This window comes from Emys orbicularis, chromosome 1 (assembly GCF_028017835.1).
Source record: "Emys orbicularis isolate rEmyOrb1 chromosome 1, rEmyOrb1.hap1, whole genome shotgun sequence".
Lineage (NCBI taxonomy): Eukaryota > Metazoa > Chordata > Testudines > Emydidae > Emys > Emys orbicularis.
In genome coordinates, this window is record NC_088683.1 from 127,474,081 (window position 1) to 127,502,029 (window position 27,949).

At 42.8% G+C, this 27,949-nt stretch overlaps 1 protein-coding gene across 1 annotated transcript in view; it reads left to right on the plus strand.

Moving 5' to 3' along the window:
* GYS2 (glycogen synthase 2) overlaps positions 1 to 27,747 on the plus strand; it is an 83,061-nt gene extending 55,314 nt beyond the window's left edge. The window contains exons 6-16 of the mRNA XM_065413880.1: positions 1,662 to 1,779; positions 2,176 to 2,296; positions 5,792 to 5,898; positions 12,937 to 12,996; positions 14,075 to 14,153; positions 14,916 to 15,029; positions 18,556 to 18,682; positions 21,081 to 21,176; positions 22,594 to 22,757; positions 24,099 to 24,179; positions 27,532 to 27,747. Of these exons, the coding sequence (XP_065269952.1) occupies positions 1,662 to 1,779; positions 2,176 to 2,296; positions 5,792 to 5,898; positions 12,937 to 12,996; positions 14,075 to 14,153; positions 14,916 to 15,029; positions 18,556 to 18,682; positions 21,081 to 21,176; positions 22,594 to 22,757; positions 24,099 to 24,179; positions 27,532 to 27,747 (1,283 nt within the window). The remainder of the gene's footprint in view (positions 1 to 1,661; positions 1,780 to 2,175; positions 2,297 to 5,791; positions 5,899 to 12,936; positions 12,997 to 14,074; positions 14,154 to 14,915; positions 15,030 to 18,555; positions 18,683 to 21,080; positions 21,177 to 22,593; positions 22,758 to 24,098; positions 24,180 to 27,531) is intronic.
* The last annotated feature ends 202 nt before the right edge of the window (positions 27,748 to 27,949 follow it).

A 27,949-nucleotide genomic window follows, 5' to 3' on the forward strand; every position in this document is an offset into this window, starting at 1 on the left:
CACTACAAGTTTTCCAATTCATTCATGATGCAGAGCCGAAGGACACTTTTCCTAATCAAATAGCTTTGAGGATTCTGCTCACCCTGCCGGTCACAGTCACGACTGGGAAGCGCAGCTTTTCAAAGCTCAGGCTCATTAGAAGATATCTTCGATCAACGATGGCCGACAAGAGACCAACACCGCTTGCTATTTTATCACTGAAAATGCCATTGGCCAGTCTTTTGGATCTCTCTGATGCTGTGCTTCAGTTCACGAGGGCAAAGGCGAGAAAAGCAAACTTTTTAACTAAAAGACTACGGTTAACATTCTAAGGCTGTCACCTACTGTAACACTATTTAATACTGGTCCACCCAATGCTGGTGCACAGTTCAGTTTCTTGATGTTAGTACATTTCAGGTTTTCTTAAAATTAAAAAGTTTCTATGAGCTTAGAGGAAACTTATTTTTTATTTGCTTATATATGGCATGAATAAATACAGATTTACAGATTCTAGCGTGCAAATGTATCATCTTATCTGACAGGGATAAATCATGCGTGCAAATTGTGCATCAAAGTCGTGAAATGGGCTACAAATGCAATAAAAGTAAGGTATTCAAAAATTTAACCATGGAGGGGTGGGGGTGTGTGCACCGAAGACGCTCCTCGCTTGGGTGCCATTTGGTCTAGGGCCGGCCCTGACTGGCTCCCTCTTCACTTCACTTCCTGTTCTAAACTGCTATCTGTGCTCCGAGGGCTGAATCCAGTTCTCATTGAAGTAAATAGGACTCTTCCACAGTGGAGATTGCATTTCAGTGGTAACTGGAGTGAACCGTATATACCTATAATCCTCTATTTGTAAAATACTTTTAGATCCTCAGTTCGGGGGAGGGGGGGGGCGCGGGGGACTACAGAAGTGCGAACTACAATTGCATAGCTTTTTTTCAGGAGAAACCTAAAATACTTTGAGGAGCAGTACATTTTTTTTTTTTTTTTTAAATACATGTTCAATTCTGTGTATTCCAGTGGTGCCCAGAGACCCCTTATTAGGATGGGGGCCTATCATGCTATGCAATGTACAAACATCTAATAAAAGGAGTTCCCGGTCCTGAAGAGCTTACAGTCCATAGAGACAAACCAGACAAAGAGTGCGGGGAAAGGGGATGTAACATACCAGCAGAGGGCTAAATTCTAGCATTTAGCAACAGCCCTGGTTGGGCAGGCTACCTCCTGGAACTCCCCACCTGCAACACTGAGGGGACACTAATATTCCAGCATCAAATCATCCACACTGAGAGCATGTTAAGGTACAGTTCTGCAGGTAAAACATGATTCAAAGCGATTTTGATGCTACAGATAGTAGGGTGGCTCCTCTAGTGGCCCTATGGACAAAAGGCCCCTCGTTACACAGGTGTAAAGCTGGAGTAACTCTACTGAACATTGTGGAGTTATGTTGGAATTACACCAGTGTAACTAAGATCAGAATTTGGTCTATAGTCTTCTGCTGCTTTTATAGAGATGAAGTGATGAAAAGCTGTAGCATTAGAGAAGACCATTTCCCCATCATGACCAATAAGACTAAGTACATCTTTACGTATTGACAACTAAAGATATTTTGGTTCTTTCCTTAAAGCTTTCTCAAACTCTGAAGATGTCTCTCTCTGCCTTTTCTTTGCTTCTTCCAGATGTTGTTACTCCAAATGGCTTGAACATTAAGAAATTTTCAGCAATGCATGAGTTTCAGAATTTGCATGCCATGTACAAGGCTAGGATCCAAGAGTTCGTTCGAGGCCATTTCTATGGGTATGCTTTTCTTTTCAAAATTAGCATCTGGTTGTAGACCGTTTACAGCAGGACCTAGAGTAGGCAGACTGTAAAGAGCACTTTATATCTGAGGTGGAATGTTACCTAGTGATTCCAGTGACTGACCGGGAGTTAGGATCCAAAGCCTAGATTTCATTTCTGGCTCCACTTAGCCCCTTGTAGGATCAGGCAGAAGGTGACGGGTATGCTACTTGCCCAAGAGGGAGCTCAATGGCCACTTTAATGTGAAGTACTGTAGGTAATCCTTAACTTTTTGATGATTGTGGGTCAGGAAGGCAGCTGCTGTATGTCAGTGACCTTCACTGATTAGAGAATTGCTCTCTGCTTTGTTTGATCACCTATTGAACCTTTTTGTGTTTGTTTGCCTGGTTTCAGCCATCTTGACTTCAACCTTGCAAGGACCTTGTTTTTCTTCATCGCTGGGAGATACGAATATTCAAACAAAGGAGCTGATTTGTTTCTAGAGGCCTTATCCAGATTAAACTTCCTGCTGCGGGTAAGAAAGCATTTGGAAATGCAGATAGCAGATATCTTATACACACACTTAATTCTATCAAGATGAAATTAACCCAGGTGTGTAGGTCACATACAAAAATCTCACCATGCTTTTGTTTACTATAATGTCTTTGGTCCCATAGCAATGTGATGGCTTTCTTGCTTAGCTTCATAGACTTTCCTGTCAATTGGGGTGCCCATACTTTGCCCAACCAAAGGGTGCCATTGCCTGCATCCTGCTGAGCTCCTTCCCACCATGTTTATCCCAGGAACTTGGAGTTCTGTGCATTAAGGACCAATTTCTCAGGACTACCATTTCTGTGCTTGGGGCAGGAAGGGGCAAAGGTAGCTTCAAATACTTTGGGGGCAGTCAGAGTTCTGCTTGGCTCAGTCTAATGTCAGATCACCCTGAGGGCTGCTGTAAATTAAACACTACTTCCCATGGCCTTGGGACTCAAGGAATAGCAATAGTACAGTGTGCTCTGGCTATACCTCCTTGCTATCTTGACCTGCCCTCAGTATACCTCCTACACCAGTGAATGGGAGCAAGGCCTGCATAGATCCTTTTTGCCATCACTGACTAGTTGAGGAGGCACTCTGCCCAGGGGATATTCTCAGGAGGGTTTTCAGGACCCTCTACACTGTCAGAGTGGCATGAAGTGACCTTAGTGTAGCAGAGATTGGGGCCCTAGGAGTTTTTTTATAGTAATTGGTGCAGATGCTCTATTGCTATTTTTGAAGTAGGGCTTAGCTTCAAGTATCTGATTCAGAGTCTATTGGGCAAGGGCACATAGAAATCAAATGTATTATTTTGCTCTTGGCAGACAGTAGTGTGGCTGCAGATAGTTTAAATGTGTGCATGCACGCACACACACACACACTCTTCTTTCTATCAGTGTGACATTCACCCAAGTGTGTAGATCACATGCAAGAATCTCCACACTATGAAATCCCTTTGCATATTTGCCCAGCTACAGCAGGAAAATGTGGTCCTCACCACCAGCTCAAGCAGAAATTTCCACATCTCTGGGATTCTACAATCTAGATACTAAAGAAACTTCCAGAATAACAATAAACCCTAGATACAGCAGACTGGCAAAAACAGGAGACCCAATTGACTTTTAAATTGATTCCTTTTGTGAGACAGAAGGACAGACTAACAAACATCTCTGTCACCCAACAGTGACTTCATGAGGGTGTAGAGCTACTGTTTGTGCCTATTGTAGAGTGCTCCTGCCTGCTTCACTCCATCCCCTGCAGCGTCTGTGTCCCTGCAGTGCTGCCCTGTGTTCTGTATACAGTGTATTTAATAGCAGTTCAGTGATTAGCCCTTAGTATCCACCAGATTTTCATTTTTGTTCCTTTGAACCATAGACAAATATTGGAAGGCATGCTTGCTATCTTACTCCACTGCAGTGTTGCCAACTCTCAGAACTTTATCATGAGTCTCATGATATTTGGTGTTTTTCTTAAAGCCCGAGCTTCTAGAGTCATGGGATCACAGAAGAATCTTTTCCACTACAGTTGCTCTACTGCCATCATCCATTAACATATGATGGGGAGGGTTTCCTGTGATAGCTGGGGCTGACTCAGTGACCCAGGAGGGCCCTTCCAGTCCCATTGAAATCAGTGGACTGAAAGGAAGTACTTGATCTGTTCACCAACACAACAGGTCACCTTATACTGGTGGTTAAATGCGATATAACATTAGACATGTTTTAGCAGCATTCACCCAGCTAAGGTTTACTAATGCTGTTTACAGCTAATGTCTTGCATAACGAAGAGGAGAAAGAATTGCTTAAGTGATGCATTGCACCGTTCTATTATTGTATCTAATTAATGACGACACTAACAAAAAGTGTTGCTGACAAGAATCATGGAGAACATCCGGTCTGCAATTATTGCTGAGGGTAATCCAATTGGGAGGAGCAAGCTATCTGTGCTGTTTGTGAATCTAGGAATGCTTCCCTTCACATGCTTCTCAAATGGATGTCCAGTAGCGTGTCTGAGCTCTACATATATGTGGCATCTGATGAAAATATTTGTAAATATTTTACAGAACCGTTTTGGTGATGGTTTGAAAGCTTGGTTGAAATGTTGAAGATAATAAAATATACATTGGGACAGATCCTTGCTAACAGCTAAGGTCATGGCACAAAGGGACCTTGTATCTGCCCTAAAGAGGGCTGATGAGGCATCTCCCCCCGCATGGGAGAAACCATATCTGGCATAAAGCCGGCTTGTTTTATACCACCTGCCAGCCCCAATGCCTCTGGTACACAGGTAGATAGGAAGGATGCTGGGGGTCAGAGGAAAAAAGCTGGTAGTGCAGTGCCCCAGCAATTTTCAGCCTTTTGGGACCACTCCAGCTGCTGTAACCTAGCTCTTCTCTTAAGTGGCTAATGGATTGTGATAGTGGAACAGACCCTCCTCAGCTACACCAAGAGAAAGCACTCTGGCCCATTCTAGTGGCAAGGGATGTACATCTGTCGACTGTGTCTTCAAGATACAGAAGCAAACTTCTCTGATGTCCAAGATGCTGCATCCCAGGTTTTGGTTCATGTCCTTTAGAAAGAATATGTATTAGAAAACATCTTTCAAAAATTTTTAGAGGGTGCCAGTAACTCCATAAAGGGAGCTGTCAGATACATTAGGCTCATCATGTAGTTGTGCTGCAATTAAATGAAACATTTTTACAACTCCTAATGTTAATAGAGATGCTTATAAATTAAAATTTAAAAAATGGGTTTCTATTCTATGTAAATATTTCCCCCTCCCCCCCCCCCCGGCCAAAACACAAACAAACAAGCAAAAACATCATTGTGCTAAGGCAGGAGAGAGAACCAGCAAGAAAAACCAACTGTAAACAAAGGCCCAGATTTTCCATGGCAGTTTCTGCTGGCTGCAACAAGCGCTGGGAGACCTGTAGGAGAAAATTATGCTAGCTGCATGCCTGCTAGGGATACACCCATCGAGCTGATTGAAATGCAATGTGCAAAGAAATGGAACACATGATAAAAACTGCATTTGATTTTTAAACAATTCTTTCAGTTTAAATCATCTTAGCTGTTATCACAGTAACTTAATATTACGGTTTTAAATACTGTGTGTGGTTTTTATCTTTGCAGTTTGGCTTTATATCTACATCTTTTGAAATCCTCGTTGAAGAGTAAAAATAACAGTGTAGATATTCAGTAATGTATTTGACTTTCCTGGTAACCCCTTTTAGCTCCAGTCCTGCAATGAGCGATGTTTGAGTACACTCTTTCACTTACATGGAGCCCCACTGAAGGCAGGGTCCACCCCGACAGACCTCATTTCAGGATCAGGGCCTTCTTGAACAACTAGTTAAAATGCGATGGGTTCTGCTGACCATCTGCTATGGCTAATTCCCAGTGTGGACAAGGTTTCTGTATTGTCTGGAATCTCTGTTAGTTTCTGCATAACGATTTCTTGTTAACATTGCAAGTTTTCCCTCCATCTTTCCTCTGTTTAGGTTCACAGAAGTGATGTTACAGTCGTAGTGTTCTTCATCATGCCAGCAAAGACGAACAATTTCAATGTGGAAACACTGAAAGGCCAAGCAGTACGAAAGCAACTATGGTAATCACCATTCTCATTACTGCTCTTGAATGGTGAATTGAAGGGATAAGTGAATGGCTTTGGTGGAGAATAAGGCTCATTACTTTCCCTCTTGCTAAATACAAGATAGTAAGTAACCTGAGTCCATTTGTGGGGAAGAGGGAGATAAGGATAATAAATTAGGGCAGGTATTTCCCCTTCCTTTTTCTAGTTTATTAACAAGGAACCTGATTCTCAATAGCTTTGCCCTTGTCACCATTTATACCCCGTGTAAAGTGAATGTTAAACACTAGCATTCCGATCGGAAGGTTCGCATTTTGCACTCACTTGACATGGGTGTGACAGCACAAGGTTTTGACAGTGGAGAATCAAGCACTGGGTCTTCTGTCTGATCCTGATACTCACTTTGGACCACATCCTGCCTTTGATCTCCAGCAACACTCATAATGCTAACTGCATGAGTGAAATGAGCACAACGCATAGATCTTGGGTAGCGTACCCTTCAGAGTATAAGGCAAGCTTTCTTCCTCAAGACTTTGCTAGTATAACTGTCACTGGGGGGAAAGGAGTTAATTACTCCCATTCTTTTATTATGAAATATGGAGCATGAATTGGCCACTCATGCAAGATGATGCTATAGTAGATGATATTATTTATTTCTCAAGAGCCTGCACCAAGCTATGGCCACTACCCCAAATTTCAAACACACAATTAGAAGTCTAATATTTTTAATACAAAGTTAAGTTCCTCTGTTTTCCCAATTAATAAACTCTCCTCTCAAACAACTAAAGCCACTCTACCATGTATTTGGTGGGGCATCCCACTAAAATTAGCCTTCAACCTCCAGCCACTCCATCTAATAACCCCTTAATTTCTCCTTTATTCCAGGTGAGAAAAGATGGGCTTTACTATGTAGTTTTATGCAGACAAGTCCTCTAAACCCATAGGGCCAAATTCATCAGTGAAACCAGTGGTCATATCAAGATTGAACTGGGCTCAAAGAATGCAAAACCTGTTTCACTGAACACATTCATAGACTAGTTGTTGTTTGATAAGGGAAATAAACAATTAAAAGTGGATTCCTCACAAGTGGCTAAACCGACTAACCTTACCTGCACATTTGAGAAAGCTGGTCTTAGGGTTAAGGAACAAAGAGCCATAAAACCTGGGTTCTGTTCTTGTTTCTGAGTCATTGGACATTTAACCTCTCTGACTCAATTTCCCCATTTGTAAAATGGTGATGATACTCCCCACCTTTCTAAAGTACTCTGATATCTATGAGTGAAAGGCACTATATAAGAAATGGGTTCTAGTATTGTTATTAAATGCCTCAAAGGGGTGTTTGATGGCTCAGTTCATTAATATTAGTAAATTATTTTGAGATCCTTGAATGGTTCATACTCGAAGTGCACACTAGTAACAGAAGTGATATCCTTGGGATCACTGAACTGATCTAGTAGTTGCCATGTACTGGGATGGTGAGTTGTATGGGCCCAGCAAATTCAGGGCCCGGGGGCCTGCTCCACCAATATTTGGGGCCGGGTCTCTCCCCTGGCCCCATCTACCGCCCCCGCGCGTCTCCCTCGAGCGTCCCTGCCTGCCCTGGGCAGTGGGCGGCTGCTCCCTGCAGCTCCACGCTGCACTCCCTCACCAGCCACTGCTGCAGCCAGCTACAAGGGAGTGGCGCCGGGGGCAGGCTGAGGTAGCTCGCTGCTGCCGGAGGGGAGAGGGCTGGGGGGAGGCGTCCTCTTTGGCCCCCTGCCCCAGCCCTGCTGCACCCCAAACTCCTCTTCCCCAGCCCAGTCCCACATCCCGCACCCCCTCCCACATCCCAACCCTCTGTCCCAGCCCAGAGCCAGCACCCACACCCAAACTCCCTCGCACACTCTCTTGCACCTCAACCCTGTGTCCCAGCCCAGAGCCTATACCCAGCACCCTAAACCCCCTCCTGCACCCCAACCCCCTGCCCCAGCCTAGAGCCTGCACCCAACACCCAAACTCCCTCCCAGAGCCCACACCCTTTCCTGCACCCCAACCCCCTGCCCCAGCACAGAGCCTGCACCCAGCACCCAAACTCCATCCCAGAGTCAGCACCCCTCTGGCACCCAAACTCCCTCCCAGAGCCTTAGGCGCCGGGGCGGGAGGGGGACACACACACGCCTTGGACCTGTTCTGGGCCCCACCAAAAATTATACAAACCTGCCACCCCTGGCCATATATGAAAGAGAGAAATCAGATCAGATTTGTTCCTCTGCCACAGTTTTCACATAGGAATACCTTTATCAAGGGCATCCAAGACACATTCTCTCCAGTCATCCCTCTAAAAACAGTTGCCTCAAAGACACCATGCTTTATTCAGTGGAAGGCTATTCCCTCTTAAAAGAATACATGAAACTTACTGGGAGCTGGACCTGTAGTTTTTTGTAAGAACTGCTTGTCCAAAGCATCAGTCCTGTGACTAGAAACACTCTATAGGAGTGAAATCCTGGCCCCCTTGAAGTCAATGTGAGTTTGGTGATTGACTTCAGTGAGGCTAGGATTTCTCTCAAGGTCGGATGTAGGACACTTTGTGCACCATGAGAAGCAGCCAGGTTTACAATAAGCATTTTGACCTCTCTTGTGTTTCTCAGAAAAAATAAAAAGGAAAGTTTAAATAAAGAGAAACATACAAAGGGAAAACACTGGGGCTTGGCTGGGGTAAACGGAAGAGCCTGTTGTAGCTACAGTGTGTGGTCAGTGATTTTCTAGTGCAACTCAGGATAAATTGATCCCATCTACATCAGCTCAGCAAGTGAAAACCATACAGGGTGCATTGTACCTGCACTGCTCGCAGGTACTCGAGCTGTGAACAGCCTTTGAGCAACCATATGCAGTACTGTGGTAATCATCATCTTAAGCTGCTGGATAAAAGGACCTGCCATCAGCATTACCTTGTAACACTAGCTGATATCAGGGATGCCATGGAGATTAAATGCCAAAAGAGGTTGGCAGTAATCAGGGGATAGAAGTTGGCTGATCTGGGATATAAAGCCCCATCTTCCTGTGCTGTGAACTAAGCAGCCTATCCTATTTGAATAAGTTTCAGAGGCAGCTTGTGGCATGAATCCAGGTGGAGCCTTATTTAGCTTTCCTCACGCAGTTCCCTTTGTTTTCTCCCAGTTCACCTCAAATATTCATTAGAAATGGCCCCAGGCTGCAAAATTCAGATCAGAATCCAGCGTTCTGCAATATTCAGTGGGGTTCAGCTCATTTTACAGATGGAGTAAATAACAAACTTCACATCTAGACTCTTCCAAACATTAAAAGCGCAATCAGACTTGGCTCTGCCCACTGGTAGGGTGGAAGCAAAAGAAACTCCATAGACAAGGATGCATTGAGAGTCAAACTTAAATCACAATTAAAACCCCTCTCTTTCACACAATGATTTAATTCAGTCTCCAAATTTAACACAATAACTCTGCAGGAAGCCATTGAATTTTCCATGCAATTTTTTTTTTATTTACTAACTTTTGTAAAAGAAAAACTGCTCAAAGCACCTCTTTTGCAATGTTTCCTGCCAGACTTACTCTTTTGCTTTCCTTTAGCTAAGGGAACACATTCTCAATGACTCCCAAACGTCTCACACTCGCATGCATTCTCAGAACAGCTCAGCGCTGGGACACTTTTGAAAGAGGGTCAGAGAGGTGGTGGTCACACAGATTGAGTTGACTCAGGAGCAGAACTGCCACTTCTGGTTAACCCTGTGTGGCTTGCTGGAAGGTCACCCCAGTTTGATGGACCAGAGGTGAGCAGACTAACAGGGACTCTTACTGGGGAGGATCAAGACCTTCCAGGGAATGGGGGGTGGGGCCTGGATGAGGGGTAGAATGGACATGAAGGGAGAAAATATGTGGAGAAGGCATAGATGCTGGCATGGGGGCTGGAGAGCAGTGCTGGTCAGTGGAGTTCTCTGCTGAATCTCTGACCCCTGCTGTTTAGATGGGCACAGATTCCCTTCCTACACCCTTAGCCCCAATGCCCCTGCAGCCTCCCTGGCTTGATGCCCTCCCCACTCTTCCCCGTACACCCCATAGCCCCATTCCACATTTACATGTTTAATAGTGTTCATTCTTGAGAAGATTTCATTTATACATGTGAAAAATAAACATTAGTAACAATGAGTGATAGTAAAAATTAATGAAGTAGAGAAAACATGTCATTTCAACTCCCGCCATAAACATGATGATGACCAGGAACACCCGGCTGTAACTTCATAGAGTCATAGAGCTTAAGGCCAGAAGGGCCCACCAGATCCTCTAGTCTGATCTCCTGTATAGCACAGCCCACCAACACCACCCAGCACCCGCACACTAAAGCCAACAAGCAGACTTCAACTCTGTGTTCTAAAGATGGTATAATTCTGAATGGTCACAAACATGTATATATTTACTGCACTGCAGAGAAACATAACTCGCAGCAAGCATAGGCAGTCTGACACCAAGTCTATCTGTACTGAGGATATTTGTACTGATGTAGCTACACAGATGCAAATCCTCATTGCAGACACATTACATCGCTGTAATACAAGGCTTGCATCAATACATCTTCCCCTGGTTTAAAACTGGTGCAGCACATCCATGTTGGTTAAGAGAAGGTTAAGGGGTGACATGATTACAGTCTATAAGTATCTACATGGGGAACAAATATTTAATAATGGACTCTTCAGTCTAGCAAAGAAAGATATAATACAATCCAATGGCTGGGAGTTAAGCTGCTAGACAAATTCAGACTGGAAATAAGGTGTACATTTTTTAATGGTGAGAATAATTAACCATTGGAACTATTTACCCACAGTCACGGTGGATTCTCCATCACTGACCATTTTAAAATCAAGAGTGGATGTGTTTCTAAAAGATCTGCTCTAGGAATTAGTTTGGGGAAGTTCTGTGGCCTGTGCTGCACTGCAGGTCAGACTAGATGATCTCAGTGGTCCCTTCTGGCCATGGAATCTATAAATCTATATGTTGGAGATTTGCACTGGTGTAGCCAACCCAGTATAAATATCACCAGCCGAGGCAAGTGCTAACTTGTACACACCAATACAAAGCACAAACAGAACTACGCACAGTGTAATTTGTTAAAACCACCCTAACTCTATATTAATAGCACATAAAAACTGCATTTACTGCCAGTTAAGATTGTGGCAGGGTATGCTCCATCCACCTATAATTTTAAAAGCAGGGAAATAAGTTAAGGAGAAAGACTTGTGTATTCCTTTCCACCTTCATACTGCCTACCACACTGTCAGTAACACAATTCAGTGCTCCTTTTTCATACCGCAACCTCCGCACACTTGCTTTTAACACACAACTTTAAGTGACCTTAGATGCTTTTATATCAATAGATAAGCACTAGAGCTGAGTAAATCATCGATTTTTCAGTTTGGAGAATTAAACAAACAAAATCTGTATTAAAAAAAAAACAGTTTTGTTCTAACCTAAACTGATATTTTTTTGTTTTAAATTTGTTTGGGGTCATTTTGGGGGTGTTTTTCACCGTTGTTAAAAAAAAAAAAAATTCCCTAAACAAAATGACACTTCGAAACAAAAAGTCAAAATATTTAATTCTGAAATGGCTGACCAGTTTCAACTTTTTTTTTTTAAATCCAATTTTGTTTTGAGCTGAAACTTTTGCTGAATTCAATCCAAATTCATGAATAGTTTGTGACCCAAAAATGCATTTTTCAGCTAATTTCCCATTTGCCAAAAAATAATTTGCCCAACTGTAATCAGCACATCTGTCTGTAATACATTCCGTATGTTTGGCGAGTTATTTTGCCTTAAAGCTTCTGAGGTCACTGTTAAGGTTTTGCCGTTAGCTACCACTACACCATAAGTATCAGAGCACACAAATATCTAGGGGGAAATTTCCAAAGGCAGAAAAGGGCAGCTATGCATCCAACTCCCGTGAACACCTTTGAAAAGCTTGCTCAGAACCATTAAAGATAGAAGGGGTTTTGAGGTAATGGCTGGTTGTTCAGAGTGAAAGTGAAAATATGTAGATGGTGGAAGAGAGGTGGTTGGGGCTGACAAGGGGAGCTGTTTAGTGGGGATGCAAAGAGGTGTGAATGACTTACCTTCTTATTGCCTTGCTTTTTATGATTTGTGTTGGTGGGATATAGAGTCTAACCACTGTAACCCAGGAGGCAACCAACGGTTGGGAGCTGGAATCCAATTTTTCCAAAGTTCAGGGTGCTCCAATAACATTTTTTGCCGGAGGCCCATCGCTAATGCTCAAAAAGCAAAAAGGCAGGAAAAGTCCCATAGAAGTATTTTATGACTTTACACTACATTTGCTGGTTTTTGAGTGCAGTGCTTTTAGCTGTACTTTATGTTCTGTGAAATGCCATCTAGTGGCTGGATACGCTAACTGCAAGTTGTACTTAGAGGCGCTTTTTACTGGTGTGCAAAAGGGCTACAACAAAATGGTAAACGACGTAAACATTGTCTGGTGCAGATGTTATTATGCGTTTTCAACTTGGCCTAGGTTTGCCAAGAAGTTATCTGGTTTTCAAACCAATTTATCAGGAGGAACAGCTTGCAGCTTATCTACAGTTTGTCCTATCCCTTGTTTTTGAAGGCTCTTGCAGGTGGGAATTTTAAAACAAACCTATTTCTTCTCTCTCTCTTTCCCCCCCTAGGTTAGGTTAAGTTTGAAACCTCTCAACCTTGAAAAGTGTCCCATTTCACTGCTTTTTCCACCCAAGACATTGCAGTGCTGTTTTTCTGTTTCGGAGACATTAGCAAGGTCTATTTGTCAGAGTAAGGGATTGGGAAGCAAGCACTCCCAATTTCTAGTCCTGGTTTTACCACTGACTTCATTTTTGGCCTTGGGAAAATCTCTGTGGGTCATCTCCTCAGCAGTGCTGAAATCACAGTCAGTATGGCTGAGAATTGGCCGTAGCTCCCTTTCTGCCTCCCCTGATCCTGGGTCCCCCTGCATAAGTTAGGGCACCAGCAGAAACACTGTGTGTTCTGGCCCTGCCCCTGACATGTCCCATTTTTCATATTTATTTACTAGGGACACCGCACAATGTGTGAAAGAAAAATTTGGAAAGAAACTCTACGATGCACTACTGAAGTGAGTATGTAGGTCACTTTGTGTTTATATTGCAGAGGAGCCCGTTGTATCACCTGCGTTGTTTATATATGTGTATTATGGATGTAAGAAAAGAATTGGGGAGAGATAGGAACAAAAGGCGTAATTAGGGATTTAGGAGATCCATGTTCAAGTTCCTACTTCACAATAGACTTCCTGTGTGAGCTTGGGTAAGTAACTTAGGGTAACGTTTTCAAAGGTGACTTAAGCATTTAAGAGCCTAAGTCTCGTTGAGAATGAATGGGATGCAGGCTCCTAAGTCACTTAGGTGTTTATGAAAATGTTATCCTTTGTCTGTCTGTCCCAGTTCCCCATCTAAAAAATGGGGATAGTAGTATTTATCTACCTCACTGTGGTGTTGTGAGGATAAATACATTAAGGATTGTGGGGTATTATGGTAATGGGGCCATATAAGTGGCTTAGGTAGATAAAATACAGTGGAACTCTGATATACTGAAACTTTGCTTATAGTAAAAAGGAAGAAAATTTCTGCACTCCTTTATCAGGTCATACTCTCATTGATTTCAAAGGGATCTTAGCCTGAGTTAGAAGATCTATATGATCCCAAATGCAAAAGATTGGGTTGGAAAAAACAAAAAAAAGGGAATGTCTATGAAAAATGGACACAATTTTTTTACACTTTTTTGTCTTGTTTGGTTTCACCTATAGAGCTGATGGGAAATTTTTAAAAATGAAAATTAAATTTTGACAAAAAAATAGAAATAAAAGTTCATGACAGGTTTTGTGACTTGTTTTCTTTTTCAAATATTCCAAATACATCAAAGGGGGAATTGCAGCAAAGCTGTGGGGGGAGAAAGAGAACAGGATAGTCATGTGGATACAATATAGAGAAAACAGGAAAAAACTCTATAAGGGCCTGATTCAAAGCTGATTGAAGAGGCTGGAAAGATGCCTGTTGACTTCAGTGAATTTTGGATCAGCTCTATTTGAGTTTCTTCATCTTCTCTGCGTAACTTTAATGCAAACTCTTAATCATAATGTCCAAAAAGACCAATAACAAGTCATTTGGTGATATACCCTGTCTGTATTGCCTTTGCAGGGGAGAAATTCCAGATTTGAACAAGATCCTTGACCGGGATGACGTAACCATTATGAAAAGAGCCATCTTTTCAACTCAGGTCAGAGAGAATAGTCAGTACTTACACAGTTATTGGATGGAAAAGCTAAACACGGTCATATATAAGGATCATGTATAGTGAACAGGGATATGTATGATTTGGAGAATCGTTTTCCATCATGTATGTTTCTCCTAAAGTCAACTTTTTAAACGCAGTCTGTGTGTTTTTTCCATTGTCTCTGTGTTTCTTTTTAAGAATTAGTATCAAACCATCCTAACTACTTTTGGTAGCGCAAGAGCACTCCCACCACCTGATGTATTTCCCTGAACTCCTTGGTCCTCTCCTTTAATAGTAAATTCAAATTCTTCACAATTCCTCGTCCTACTACATCTCAGTCCTTGTTTTATTTCCCATCCCTTCTTGATTCCTGGACTCTTCCATTTTTAACTGTGGGGATAATTAACCATTAAAACACCTTACCTTGGGATGTGGGTGATTCTCCATCACTTAAAATCGTTAAATCAAAATGGGTGTCTTTGTAAAAGATACCGTCTATTACAAACAGAATTTATTGGGCTAGATTCAAGAATGATTAGGTAAAATTCTATGGCACTGTGTTATGCACTAGGTTGGACTAAATTATCACAATGTTCCTTTCTGGCCTTAAAATTGAAGGTTGAAACCCTAGTCCTAATGAAGTCAATGGCAAAACTCCCATTGACTTCAACGGGGCCAGGATTTCACCTTAAGATTCTATGTTAATGGATTCTTTGCCAGCAATTTTTCATGCCTTGATCAAAGTTTGCCTTTATTCTGATGTAGCGACAGTCTCTGCCTCCAGTGACCACCCACAACATGATCGATGATTCCAATGACCCGATCCTCAATACCATTCGGCGCATCGGACTCTTCAATAACCGCACAGACAGAGTTAAGGTACAATCTCTCTTTGTGAATTTTTTCTCTTTTTTTTCCTAACAGAATTTCATTAAACTACCTCAGCCTAATTATTCTTACTAGAGATATGCGGAATAAAATACCCAACACCTCTTCGAATAGCAACAGCCAGTCACTTTTCACAGACACCATCACCCGCTTATTACCCACAGAATTTCAAGTTAGGCATTTAATGTTAAGGGTGGCATAGCTGTTGTTAAAACATTCTAGACACAATTTTTAAAATCCTGGCCCCATTGAAGTCAATGGCTAAACTTCCATTGACTTCTTTGAGGCTGGAATTTCATCTGATGGGCCTGCAGCCCAGTAAAGCTTTATATGTTGTTTACCCAAATCTAATAACAGGGCCATATTATAAAGAGAGGAAAAGAGCACCTTCCAACCCTTGCAATGAACATGAACCCCATATATTTGTGGTAGGCAAGCCCAGTAAAGGTTGAGCCCCCGTACTCCAAAGCCTCTTTCTGCCCACACTTCTGGGCAGGGTTCCCAAAGTGGGTGATGTGGCTTACATCGTCACCTGTAGTGTTATGTGGCTCAGAGAGGGATTGCGTCTCCTCGTGAGATCTCCTTTGGGGCAGTGTACCTAGGTACCACACCCCACTGTAGGCTGTGGCTAAATGCCATACCCTAGCTCAGAGGTGGCCAACTTACTGGCCCTCCAAGCCGCATACAACAATCTTCAGAAGTTTGAGAGCCAGGGCAAACCTGCTGGGGCTCAGGGCTTCAGCCCTGCGGGAGGCACCTGATGGGGCTCGGGACCCTCCCGGCTGGGCAGAAGCCCCTACCCCACCACCGCGTTGCAAGGTAGAGGTCCCAAGCTTCTGCCCCTCCCCTCCAGCCTGGTAGGTGGAGAATTGGGGGGAGGTGTAGGGGCCTCCGCAAGCTGCACTTTAACGGTAAAAGAGCCACATGTGGTTCGTGAGTCACAGTTTGGCCACCCCTGCCCTAACCCATAATGTTCAATTCTGTTGTTTTCCTTATTGAAAAGAGGGGATGGTGTCACCAATGAACCATCTGAAGAATAGTTTTAGATGTCAACACTATTTCCACAATAGGTTTATATGAAGAGATTATAAAAGAAAAGGTACCATGTATGTAGAGGGGTGAACATGAGAATGGCTATACTGGGTCAGATCAAAGGTCCATCTAGCCCAGTATCCTGTCTTCCGACAGTGGCCAATGCCAGGTGCGCCAGAGGGAATGAACAGGACAGGTAATCACCAAGTGATCCATCCCCTGTTGCCCATTCCAGCTTCTGGCAAACAGAGGCTAGGGACAATATCCCTGTCCATCCTGGCTAATAGCCATTGGTGGACCTATCCTCCATGAACTTATCTAGTTCTTTTTTGAACCCTGTTATAGTCTTGGCCTTCACAACATCCTCTGACAAGGAGTTCCACAGGTTGACTGTGCGTTGTGTAAAGAAATACTTCCTTTTGTTTCTTTTAAATCTGCTGATTATTAATTTCATTTGGTGATTCCTAGTTCTTGTGTTATGAGAAGGAGTAAATAACACTTCCTTATTTACTTTCTCCCCACCAGTCATGATTTTATAGATCTGTATCATATCCCCCCTTAGTCGTCTCTTTTCCAAGCTGAAAAGTCCCAGTCTTATTAATCTCTTCTCATACGGAAGCCATTCCGTACCTCTAATAATTTTTGTTGCCCTTTTCTGAACCTTTTCCAATTCCGGTATATCTTTTTTGAGATGGGGCAACCACATCTGCATGCAGTATTCAAGATGTGGGCGTACCATGGATTTATATAGAGGCAACATTATATTTTCTGTCTTATTATTAAGGCTACATTTATGTCACAGAGATCATGGAAGTCACGGAATCTGTGACTTCCAGAAACCTCTGTGACATTCTCTGCTTCAGCCCCAGGGACTGCTGGACTCCAGCTGGCAGCCAGCAGGGCCCTGGCAGGGTTCCAGCAACAGGCGACAGCAGCGACAGGTGACAGGGAGCCCCCTGCAAGGTTCCAGTGACAGACTCCTGAGGGGCCCTCCTCAGGGTTCCAGCCTCGCACAGGGTGGGGGTGGGGGAAAGGGAAACACTTCAGGCGAATGGCTGGGGGTGTCCCGTTTTCTCTTTGGGAAATATGGTCACCCTGCAGCTCCCTGCTGTGGTGTGCAGAGGGGAACCCCCTGCAGCTTCCAGCTGCCCTGGGTAGAGGAGGAACCGCACAGCTCCCAGCCACCACAGTGGCGGGGGGAAACCATGGAGCTGCAGCAGCAAAAGCCACAGACAGGTCATGGCTTCCGTGAATTTTTGTTTACTGCCCGTGACCTGTCCGTGAATTTTACTAAAAATAACCATGACAAAAATCTTAGCCTTACTTATTATCTACCCCTTTCTTAATGATTCCCAACATTCTGTTCACATTTTTGACTGCCGCTGCACATTGAGTGGATGTTTTCAGAGACCCCATCATTTTATATGTATAGTTGGGATTATGTTTTCCAATGTGCGTTACTTTGCACTTATCAACATTGAATTTCATCTGCCATTTTGTTGCCCAGTCACCCAGTTTTGAGAGATCCTTTTTGCGGTCTGCCTGGAACTTAATTATCTTGAGCAATTTTGTACCATCTGCAAATTTTGCCACTGTTTACCCCTTTTTCCAGATCATTTATGAATATATTGAATAGGAATGGTCCTAGTACAGACCCCTGGGGGACACCACTATTTACCTCTCTCCATCCTGGAAACTGACCATTTATTCCTACTCTTTGTTTCCTATCTTTTAACCAGTTACCAATCCATGAGAGGACCTTCCCTCTTATCCCATGACAGCTTACTTTGCTTAAGAGCCTTTGGTGAGGGACCTTGTCAAAGGCTTTCTGAAAATCTAAATACTCTATATCCACTGGATCCCCCTGGTCCACATGCTTGTTGACCCCCTCAAAGAATTCTAGTAGACTGGTGAGGCATGATTTCCCTTTACAAAAACCATGTTGACTCTTCCCCAACAAATTATGTTCATCTATGTGTCTGACAATTTTGTTCTTCACTATAGTTTCAACCAGTTTGCCTGATACTGAAGTTAGGCTTACCAGATTCTAATTGCCAGGATCATTTCTGAAGCCCTTTTTAACAATTGGCATCACATTAGCTATCCTCCAGTCATTTCGTACAGAAGCTGATTTAAATGATAGGTTACACACTATAGTTAGTAGTTCTGCAATTTCACATTTGAGTTCCTTCAGAAGTCTTGGGTAAATAACATCTGGTCCTGGTGACTTATTACTATTTAGTTTATCAATTTGTTCCAAAATCTCCTCTAGCGGGGGGAAACAAATTAAGGTACCAAAAATTATGAATGTTATCAAACTGGGCTATGTACAAATAGAATTAGGGAGGGACACAGAAGGCAATGTCCAGATTCCTAGGCTTAGGCTTAGGCTAGGGATGAAGGCACTAAGTGCTTGATCTCTTATATAATTAAAAATATTGATTCTATTTTTCTTTCGGCTCTAATGTAAGTTTTGAATATCCAGGTGATATTACACCCAGAGTTCCTGTCTTCAACAAGTCCATTATTACCCATGGACTATGAAGATTTTGTCAGAGGCTGCCATTTGGGGGTGTTTCCCTCATACTATGAGCCTTGGGGTTACACTCCAGGTAAGCAATCTTTAGGCTGACTGTTGTCAGAAGTTTAATATGCATTTTACCACTCGGGGCATTTAAAAAGATGGAGTAGCTTGCCATTCAGTTTCTACTGTAATGATGTAAGAATGCTTTTGACTCTGTTTCCTCTCCGTTACAAAGCTTCTGCTGATGGCAAAGTTCTTAGACCAGATTTTTAGCTGGTGTAAATTGGCATTGCTCCATTGACAGAAAACCAGCCAGCGTTGTCCCTGCTTTCAACCCAGACTTTCCCACAATCACATGTAACCTTTCTGTCTGCTGTAGCATCAGAAGACGAATCCATTTTGTGTGCAGTAACATCAAGCATCTGCCCTTAAAAAATGAGATTTGGAGGAATGTATATATTGCAATAATGAGGCAAGAAAATAGACGCAATCCAAAATGTCCTCAGCTGGTGTAATTTGACATAACTGCATTGATTTCAATGGTGTGATGCACATTTACACTATCTGGTCCTAATATTTTCACAGTCTGCTGGATATTTCTGTTGGTATTTACCATGAACACTTAGGATACGTCTACACTACCCGCCGGATCGGCGGATAGTGATCGATCTATCAGGGATCAATTTATCGCGTCTAGTGTAGACGCGATAAATCGATCCGTGATCGCTCTGCCGTCGACTCCGGAACTCCACCACGGCGAGAGGCGGAAGCGGAGTCGACGGGGGAGCAGCGGCCATCGATCCCGCGCCGCGAGGATGCGAAGCAAGTGATTCTATGTTGATCTAAGATACGTCGACTTCAGCTACGCTATTCTCATAGCTGAAGTTGCGTATCTTAGATCGATCCCACCCCCCCAGTGTAGACCAGGCCTTAGAAGTAGCGATAGACACCAAGGACTCTGTACATGGACTGGATATCAGTGGAGCTCACAAAGGCCAATCTTCATGACAGCCTGGCATATGATCAAGGGTTTTGGAAGAAGGCTATAAAAATTGCCAACCACGAACAGGGAAGTGGCAAAAATGAAGACGACAACTTACAAGTAGTAATAGATAAACCTCATAGGATTAGGGTGAGATATTTAAAGGCGCAGTGGCAGTCAGGTTTTCAACCTAGGAATTAGGGCCCAGATGCTCTAAGATATTTTGGTGCCTAACTCCCATTGTGCCCAAATGTCTTTGAGGATCTAGGGCTAAGTGCCTAACTTCCATTTGTGCCTTTGAAAATATCTCCCTTAGTTATGATAAGCATCTGAAAGTTTTGGGTGCTTATCTGAAGCATATCTGTAGTTAGCCAGTGAATCTGAGTAGAAATCTCACACAATCAAGCTTTCTCAGACAATGTTTAAAACTTCCTGTCTCCTGTTCCAACTGAGTCACAATTATCTGGCTGTAGTCCAGCACTTTAGCTTCTTGCCCCAGCCCAAACCAGGATATGGGGGCGGAAATTGTGAGAGCTGGGGAAGATTTTGATGTTAGACTTTAGAATAGCTTAACACAGAAAAGTTTGGCTGGCACTCAGTTTGAGGGAGTGGTTTTGCTCATCCTAATGGGTTACCCATATGAATCTCCCAAGAATAAAAATAGACCCTTCTTGATGGTTTTTTAGTTTCATCCTAATCCTAAATTCTATATCTGGTATCAGTCCTATTGTCATATAGGTTTTTTAATGGCATTTTAAGGGTTAAAGAGCTAACGTCTGATTTAAACTGTATGCTGCTTTGTATAGGGAACATGCCTTCCTTTATGGAAGAACCTGTTGGTGCTCAGTAAATAATAATAATAATAGTAATAAAAGGAGAACACAATTTGATATCATATTTATGATTTATAGCACAATTTGCTCTGCATCCACTGTATAATTGGAAAAATAATTAGATAGACTGGCTTTGAAAGCAATCATATTTTTATGATTTTTCTCCCTGTTGCCTAAGATACAGAACCCAGTTTACAAATGTGGGAGATTAATTACGAGGCCCAAGTCCTGCATTTGGGCAGTTAAATTTGCAAAATATGTACATGAAATGAGCATGTGCACACAGCAGGTGCCAATTTCAAAGCCAAAGGAAGGGTCTGGACATTGGATTTAGGCTCTCACATGTGAACACTGGGCTCACAGAGGATATTAATTAGAGCTAGCTGGAAAACAGAAATAAGTGCTTGCAAAAAAAAGGGGGGGGGGACAAATTTCCATTTCTCATCAAAATGTCACTTTCTTTGAACTTTTCTGATTGAATGGCAGTGGGGGGGAGAGGGAGGGAAGAAAGAACACACAGCAAAAATCATGATGGTTTTTCATTGAAACCTTCTGACCAGCTCTGGCACTGAAAGGGCTTTACATCATTCTATTTTCTGTTTCTATCCACTCAAGATGAAACCGAGCCAAGCACATTGACATGAAATCTCTTTTTATGTCTCTTTCGGTAGCTGAGTGCACTGTGATGGGCATTCCCAGTGTGACCACAAACCTCTCTGGATTTGGCTGTTTCATGCAGGAGCATGTAGCTGACCCAGCTGCTTATGGTGAGCTTGTTAACAGTGCTTCAAAACTCATCAGATTTCGGAACCCAACTAACCAGCTGTTTTGTGACTGCGCATATTGCACTTTCTCTCCTTGCTGAAGAAAAATTATTGATGGACAAACCCCAAAGTTCAGCTATTTGATTTGGATTGAAAGTTTAGGTGTTTATCCAAAACCTGTTCTTCCCCCTCCTGTCTCTTTTTGGTCTTCCCCAAACCTCCAATCCCAGCTAGCTCATTAGCCCTTCTTCCATCTCAACTAACCTCCTTCCTTCAATCCCTTCCAATTAGACTATATATTAGTTTTTCTAAGGGAGTGGTGGAAATCTGCCTCTGCTTTAAGAATTCATGATGGCTTTCCTGGGATAGCAGCAACAGTTTGTGGAGTCCATGAAAGAGAGAGGATAACTTGACTAATCCAAACTGAGATTCTTATTTACAATAAGGCCTCTTTAAAGCACTTTTATGATGTAATGGGTCCTTATTATAAATGAGAATCAAGGCCCACGTCCTTGAAATCAATCGGAGATAGGTGCCTAAATACCTTAAGATCTAGGCCATGGCCCCGAATCTTCAAAAAAGTTGGTGTTTAGAGTGAGGTTGAAAAAGAACAAAATGTTGGCACATCATAAAGATATTGCATTACAGGATTTGATGCGCATGAGCAAAGGCCTATTTACAAATCCTTAGAACTCTCACAGATCACAACCAGTTTTCACCAAACTTCCAAAAAGTACATGAATGGCTATGTCTTTACTGCAAAATTAGGTATTTACGTGGAGATAGCTGTCTAGCTGTAAAATCCTAGTGGCGACAAAGCACTATAGTTTTTACCCCTTGTTGCGAGTCACGTTCAACCACAGATGGGGAATAAAGTGTTGACCTTGACTAGCAATACTGAGGTAATAATTAGCTGTGCCTTGTCTCCACTAGGATTTTACATTGAGATAGCTAACTCAAGTTAGCTTTCTCAATATAAAAACACACCACCTTTTGCAGAGAAGACATAGCCTGTGTCTCTTGTCTGCCAAATTTCACACCACCACCTCACATCACTGAGCCACCACAGGTATTCAAGAAAAGGTAGCAATTTTTTTTATAATGGAAAAGTGAATTTTTTCACACAAAAGCACTTGGACCATTTTTGCACAGACTTTAAAACAATAAAAGCCTTCCTGAGCAGAGAACAGATCTGCCAAATTTCAGCCTGAAAGGTAAAAAATCAAAAGCATTTCTCACCAGCTGCTGAAATGCCTTGTTAGAATGGAAACACTTGTCATTCTTTGCTCCACCTATTAAAAAACAAGTCCATACTTGTTATATTTAAAAGATTATGTGTAAAGAAAGATAGAAATGAAATTTAAAAGGTCAAAAGCTCGCTTCCATACCTGTTCATCTGCAACTTTGTTTGTGTCCTCAGGCATTTACATAGTTGACAGGAGGTACCGCTCTCCCGATGAGTCATGTAACCAGCTGACTCAGTTCTTGTATGGATTTTGCCAGCAGTCACGGCGTCAGAGGATCATCCAGAGAAATCGAACTGAGAGGCTCTCAGACCTACTGGACTGGAGATATTTAGGCAGGGTATGTGACTGTGTTTAGTGGGTATATAACAAGCCGTTGGCCCAAACACACATCCACCACAATGGTTATTGGGGATAGAATCTGTCATCATTAACACCAAAGCCCCAATTCAGGGAAGTCTCCCTATTAACTTACTCAAGTATTCACTTATTCCCAAGCTGAGGAATCACCTTGATCTGCTTGTTTCAAGCAGGAGCCAAACACAATGTGGTCCTTATGCTCCCAAGCACAAAGACTGCACAAGGCTAGTGCCACTGGCAGCACGAGCCTCTCCAAACTGGACAATGGAGAGTGGGCATTATACCATCTTCAGGGATGGTGCAGCAGCATCCCTAGACCTTGGGAGGCATTGGGCGGGAGTCTCAAAAGCACCCAAGTGATTTCGGAGCAAAAGTGTAAATGACTTTCAATTAGATTTGTGCTCCCAAGTCACCAAGGCATTTTTGAAAATCCCACCTATTCTGCCTAAAATACCATTGGGATTCTGCACCATCCCCAAACCAGGACTGTGCTGTGAAGGCCAAATACTCTTAGCCTAGTACAGAGAATGATGCAATACCACACATTAACCAGAGGGAGGTAGATCAGTATTCTAAAGTCCACAGGTGAAGAGATGAATAAAATGTACCACTGCTTTAATTACTATGTGCCTTATCCTGCATTGGGATCCATTTGGGAGGACCTTATGTCCATGTGGATCCTATTACAGGATCACAGCCTGTCACAGTAAACTGTCATTTTGGTGTGCGCCCTCGGAATGTGCAAACCTCATGGAGTTTGAACTTTTGCAAAACCATCAGACTGGTTTTCTGAATTTGCAAAAGCATGTCAATGTCATAAATCTATTCTCCTTACAATGCCTTCATTTTGAAGGATGAGTCAGTTTTAACATGTGTACTGTGTGTTACAGTATTACATTCGTGAGCAGAAATTAAATAAATAAATAAATATTTCCGCCCAAGAAAGAGAAACCTGTGCTATATTTTTAGGGATAAAAAAATCACCCCATCCCCACCAGAAAACTAGACTGGCTGAAGTGGGTGAAGTCCGTTCTCTTACACTTTTGTGAGATTAAAGAGTATCTTCACTGCAGCCAAAGAAGCAGTTTCTGCCCAATTACTCCAGTATAAATCTCTCAGGATTTGATCATTACTTCAGTGCAATGTGTCCACAGTTTCACAAGGGCCATCCCAACTGGGTTAGCCTCAGTTAAAGATCCATTCAGTCTTTCTTCAGCATCTTCTTTGAGAAGACAATAGTGTTACTTTCCCTCTCGCTGCCGAAATGTGCCCAAGTCTTCATTGGGTTTTTGCACATGTAGACCTCTGTTTTCTATTGCAGTACTACATGCATGCCAGACACCTGGCTCTGAGCAGAACTTTCCCAGATAAATTTGAGATGGAACCAAATGCTCCACCAAAGGTATGTCTATCGTTATAGGTGATTTTTGTCTGCATTTCAACTACTGTCTTGAGAGAGAAAAAGAGAGGACTGGCCTGTTAAACCCAGGGTTGTGAGTTCAATCCTTGAGGGGGCCATTTAGGGAACTGGGGTAAAAATCTGTCTGGGGTTTGGTCCCGCTTTGAGCAGGGGGTTGGACTAGATGACCTCCTGAGGTCCCTTCCAACCCTGATATTCTATGATTCTATGAACCTGTGAGCATAAAGAACTCAATATACTTTATTACAGTCAAGTTTTACCAAATTCTGATAGAGTGTATGGCTGCCCAATAGAAAACCCCATGAACTAGAATACAGGGCCAGGTCCTCAGCTGGTGTACACTAACTTTGATGGAACTATGTCAGTTTAGGCCAGCTGAGGATCTGGCCTGCTGGGTAGAAACTGGCAATTTCTATTTTTGCTCCCCATAAAACCCATAGGAAGGCTGCTTTGCAGGCCTTCTGCAACAGGAGCTTTGAAGTGGCGAAAAGGATCTAGGGGCATGGAGGCAGGGTCTGCAAATTGTTGCACATACACTCCCTGACCCAGCCTCTCTACATATTCTCATGCAAATTATTTGTATCTCTGTCAGGAATAATCTGAATAGTGTACATGAGGGGAAGGCTGAGGATGGAGCAAAGCCACACATTCAATCTACTTTTTTAGCATATTGCATATATATGCCCCCCATTTGGGGTGGCATTATGCTCAGTTCTAAATTTAGGACCCGGTTATTTAAAACCTCATCTGCCAATTCATTTTTTTTAAATAACAGCTAGAGATGGGGGCCCAAACCAAAACCCTTGATCTGGATTTGGATCTGGATCTGCGCTGGCAATTGTGAACACTCGAAAATTTAGGAAAGTTCAGACTGAGGTTTGATTTCAGCTCATACGCACCTACGTTCAGGAGTATTCAGGTTAGGGAGTTTGATTCTATCCCTTATAGAGATATTTGAGGGGGATTTTTCAAGCTGTTGCACTGATGTAAATCCAGTAACTCCACTAACCAGTTTACTTAGTGCAAATGGAAAATTTATCCTGGAAGTTTTTAGAATCTTGAAGTTGATGGGAGTTGGTTAAGGTTAGGGGTAGGGTTAGTGTTGGCACCTAACAATAGATGGGCTTGGACCACGTATTTTGATTTTGGACCCAAAATTTAGATTTCAGTCAATCTCTATTAATAATGAAGATTTATGAAACACAGGGGAATTTTAAAGGGAAAGGTAGAAGTTGAAACCAGTTAGCTCATCAAAAATTAGATTATTGATCTACTTCATTGTTTTGTATTTTGCTACATTTTATAGGCCCAGATCCTGCTTCGGCATTAAATCAATGGGAACTAAGTGCTTAAATACCTTTAGGTCTCAGGCACTTAGGAGCAAATTACAATGAAACTTGGGCTCCTAAATGCCTAAGGACCAGATTCTTAAACATATTTAGGTGTTTAAAGATGGAGCTAGGCCCTCAGTGGGATTTTTAAAAGCACATAGGCCGCATTGGGAGTTACTTCTGAAGTCACTTGTTAAAATGGAATGTATGGTTCCTAAGTCACATAGGTGTTTTATTTTACACCTAGAAGAAAACACCAGGGGGAGTTAAATGCTGCAGGGGGAGTTAAATTCAGTGTTTTGAAATGAATGTGCATATTAGGGCGCTGGGTTAATATTATGTTAGAACTCCTTCCAGACTATTAAGACTTAAAGAGCATGACAGAAGGCTTTGGAAACCTGGCTTTGTAATAAGATCTTAGAGCTGACTTATGATATGGCCTTGGTGTTATAATAATTTAGCCACGTATGCAAAACCAGCCTTGAACTCCGCCAAAGATACGGGGAGTTGAAGGTTGTACCACATCTTATTCAAAAGGTAGTTTTCTTTAGATTGTCAATAAGGTCTCGAATGTCAGATTATAATAGTAGATCTTAAAGCTTTACATTATACTTAAAGCTGAGGCGGGTATTCTGCATACAATCCTTATTTTTAACTACTAAAAATATTCCTCTTAGGGTGAAACTTTTCACACCAAGGGTTAACTTTTCAAAAAGCTGGGCTCTGCTTTGTGGGGCGCAAATAATGTTATGTGAGCAGCTAAGTACCTTAGGGGGCCTGAAAGTACCTGCACGAACCAAACTGCACTTGCAGTGAAATACAGACACAACTGCAAGTGTGAAAACAGAAGCCTGACAAAGGCTTCGCTTTTTGAATGGTCTTTAATCCATTTGAAATTGAAGTTTGTTTTTTGTAGGGTTTGACGAACTGCGTGTAGATTTGGGGGAGTTTTGGCCATTCTGAGTTACCAGATGGAAAATGAGCAGAACCCTTAATTTATAGATGCTTCTTTTTTTTCCCCACGTCACTCCATCTTAAAACCGGCAGCTCTGTGTTGCCATGGAGAATATGGACTTTTCCTGTTAAAATTTTATTTAAAATTCACAGGTGCTTGGGCTAGATCATGCCTGCCAGGCATGGCCCAGGGATAAAACAGATTGCACTACTGCAAAGGGAAAGCCCCAGGATGCCTCCACCAGCTACTTGTCGAGCAAAGGGAGCACACCCGCTGCTATACTCCTTATGGGCTGCAGCTTACTCCCCCTGCTGCATCAATGGTTCTGCAGGCCAGGGCTGAGAGTGATAGGCTGTGCATGGTCCCCAGGGGGGAAGGAAAAGCCCCTGCACTCTTCAGAATTCTTACTTCTGCACTGTCTTCAGAGCTGGGCGGGAAGAGAGAAGTGGCTGTTGGCCGGGTGCCCAGCACTGAAGGCAGTGCCCCGCCAGCAGCAGCACAAAAGTAAGGGTGGCAAGACGATACCATGCCAGGCCACCCTTACTTCTACACTGTTGCCTTCAGAGCTGAGTGGCGGGAGAGTGGCAGCTGCTGACTGTGGGCCCAGCTCTTCAGGCAGCAGCACAGAAGTAAGGGTGGCATGGTATGGTATTGCTACCCTTACTTCTGCGCTGCTGCTGGCGGCGGCTCTCCAGCTGCCCAGCTCTGAAGGCAGCACCGCCGCCAGCAGCAGCACAGAAGTAAGGGTAGCAGTATCCCCTACAATAACCTTGCGTACCCGCCCCCCCACACACAACTCCTTTTTTGGGTCAGGACCACTACAATTACAACACCATGAAATTTCAGATTTAAATAGCTGAAATCATGAACTTTACGATTTTTAAAATCCTATGACCGTGAAATTAACCAAAATGGACCTTGAATTTGGTAGGGCCCTACTTATACATCATCTTTGCCTTGGCCCTCTGGATATATCGACCTATCGTCACTCTGTGTAACTAAACAAGCTGCACTGGTATAATGTTTTTCTTACTTATGTCTCTGGCAGACGGAAGGTTTCAGGTACCCCAGGCCTTCATCAGTACCACCATCGCCTTCTGTCTCTCAGCATTCCAGCCCTCATCATAGCGAGGATGAAGATGAGGATGAAAGATATGATGAGGATGAAGAGGCCGAAAGAGACAGACAAAACATAAAGTCACCTTTGTCCCTTGGAGCACTGCCACAAAGAAAGAAAAAGCAGCATGGAGAATATCGGAACTGAATTCCTTTGCTGTCACCGCAACATGGTCTTTATCCACTAAAGAGGATCCAAGTGTAGGCTAGTCAATCTCTGTGTTAAGGGCAGTGCAGTGTGGTTAGGGAATCTTAAACAAACATTACTTGGGTTAAACTGTTTGAAAACCTAATTATATTTTACCTTACAAGTAAATGGTAATTCTCTCTGCCTTGGAGGTAGAAGAAGA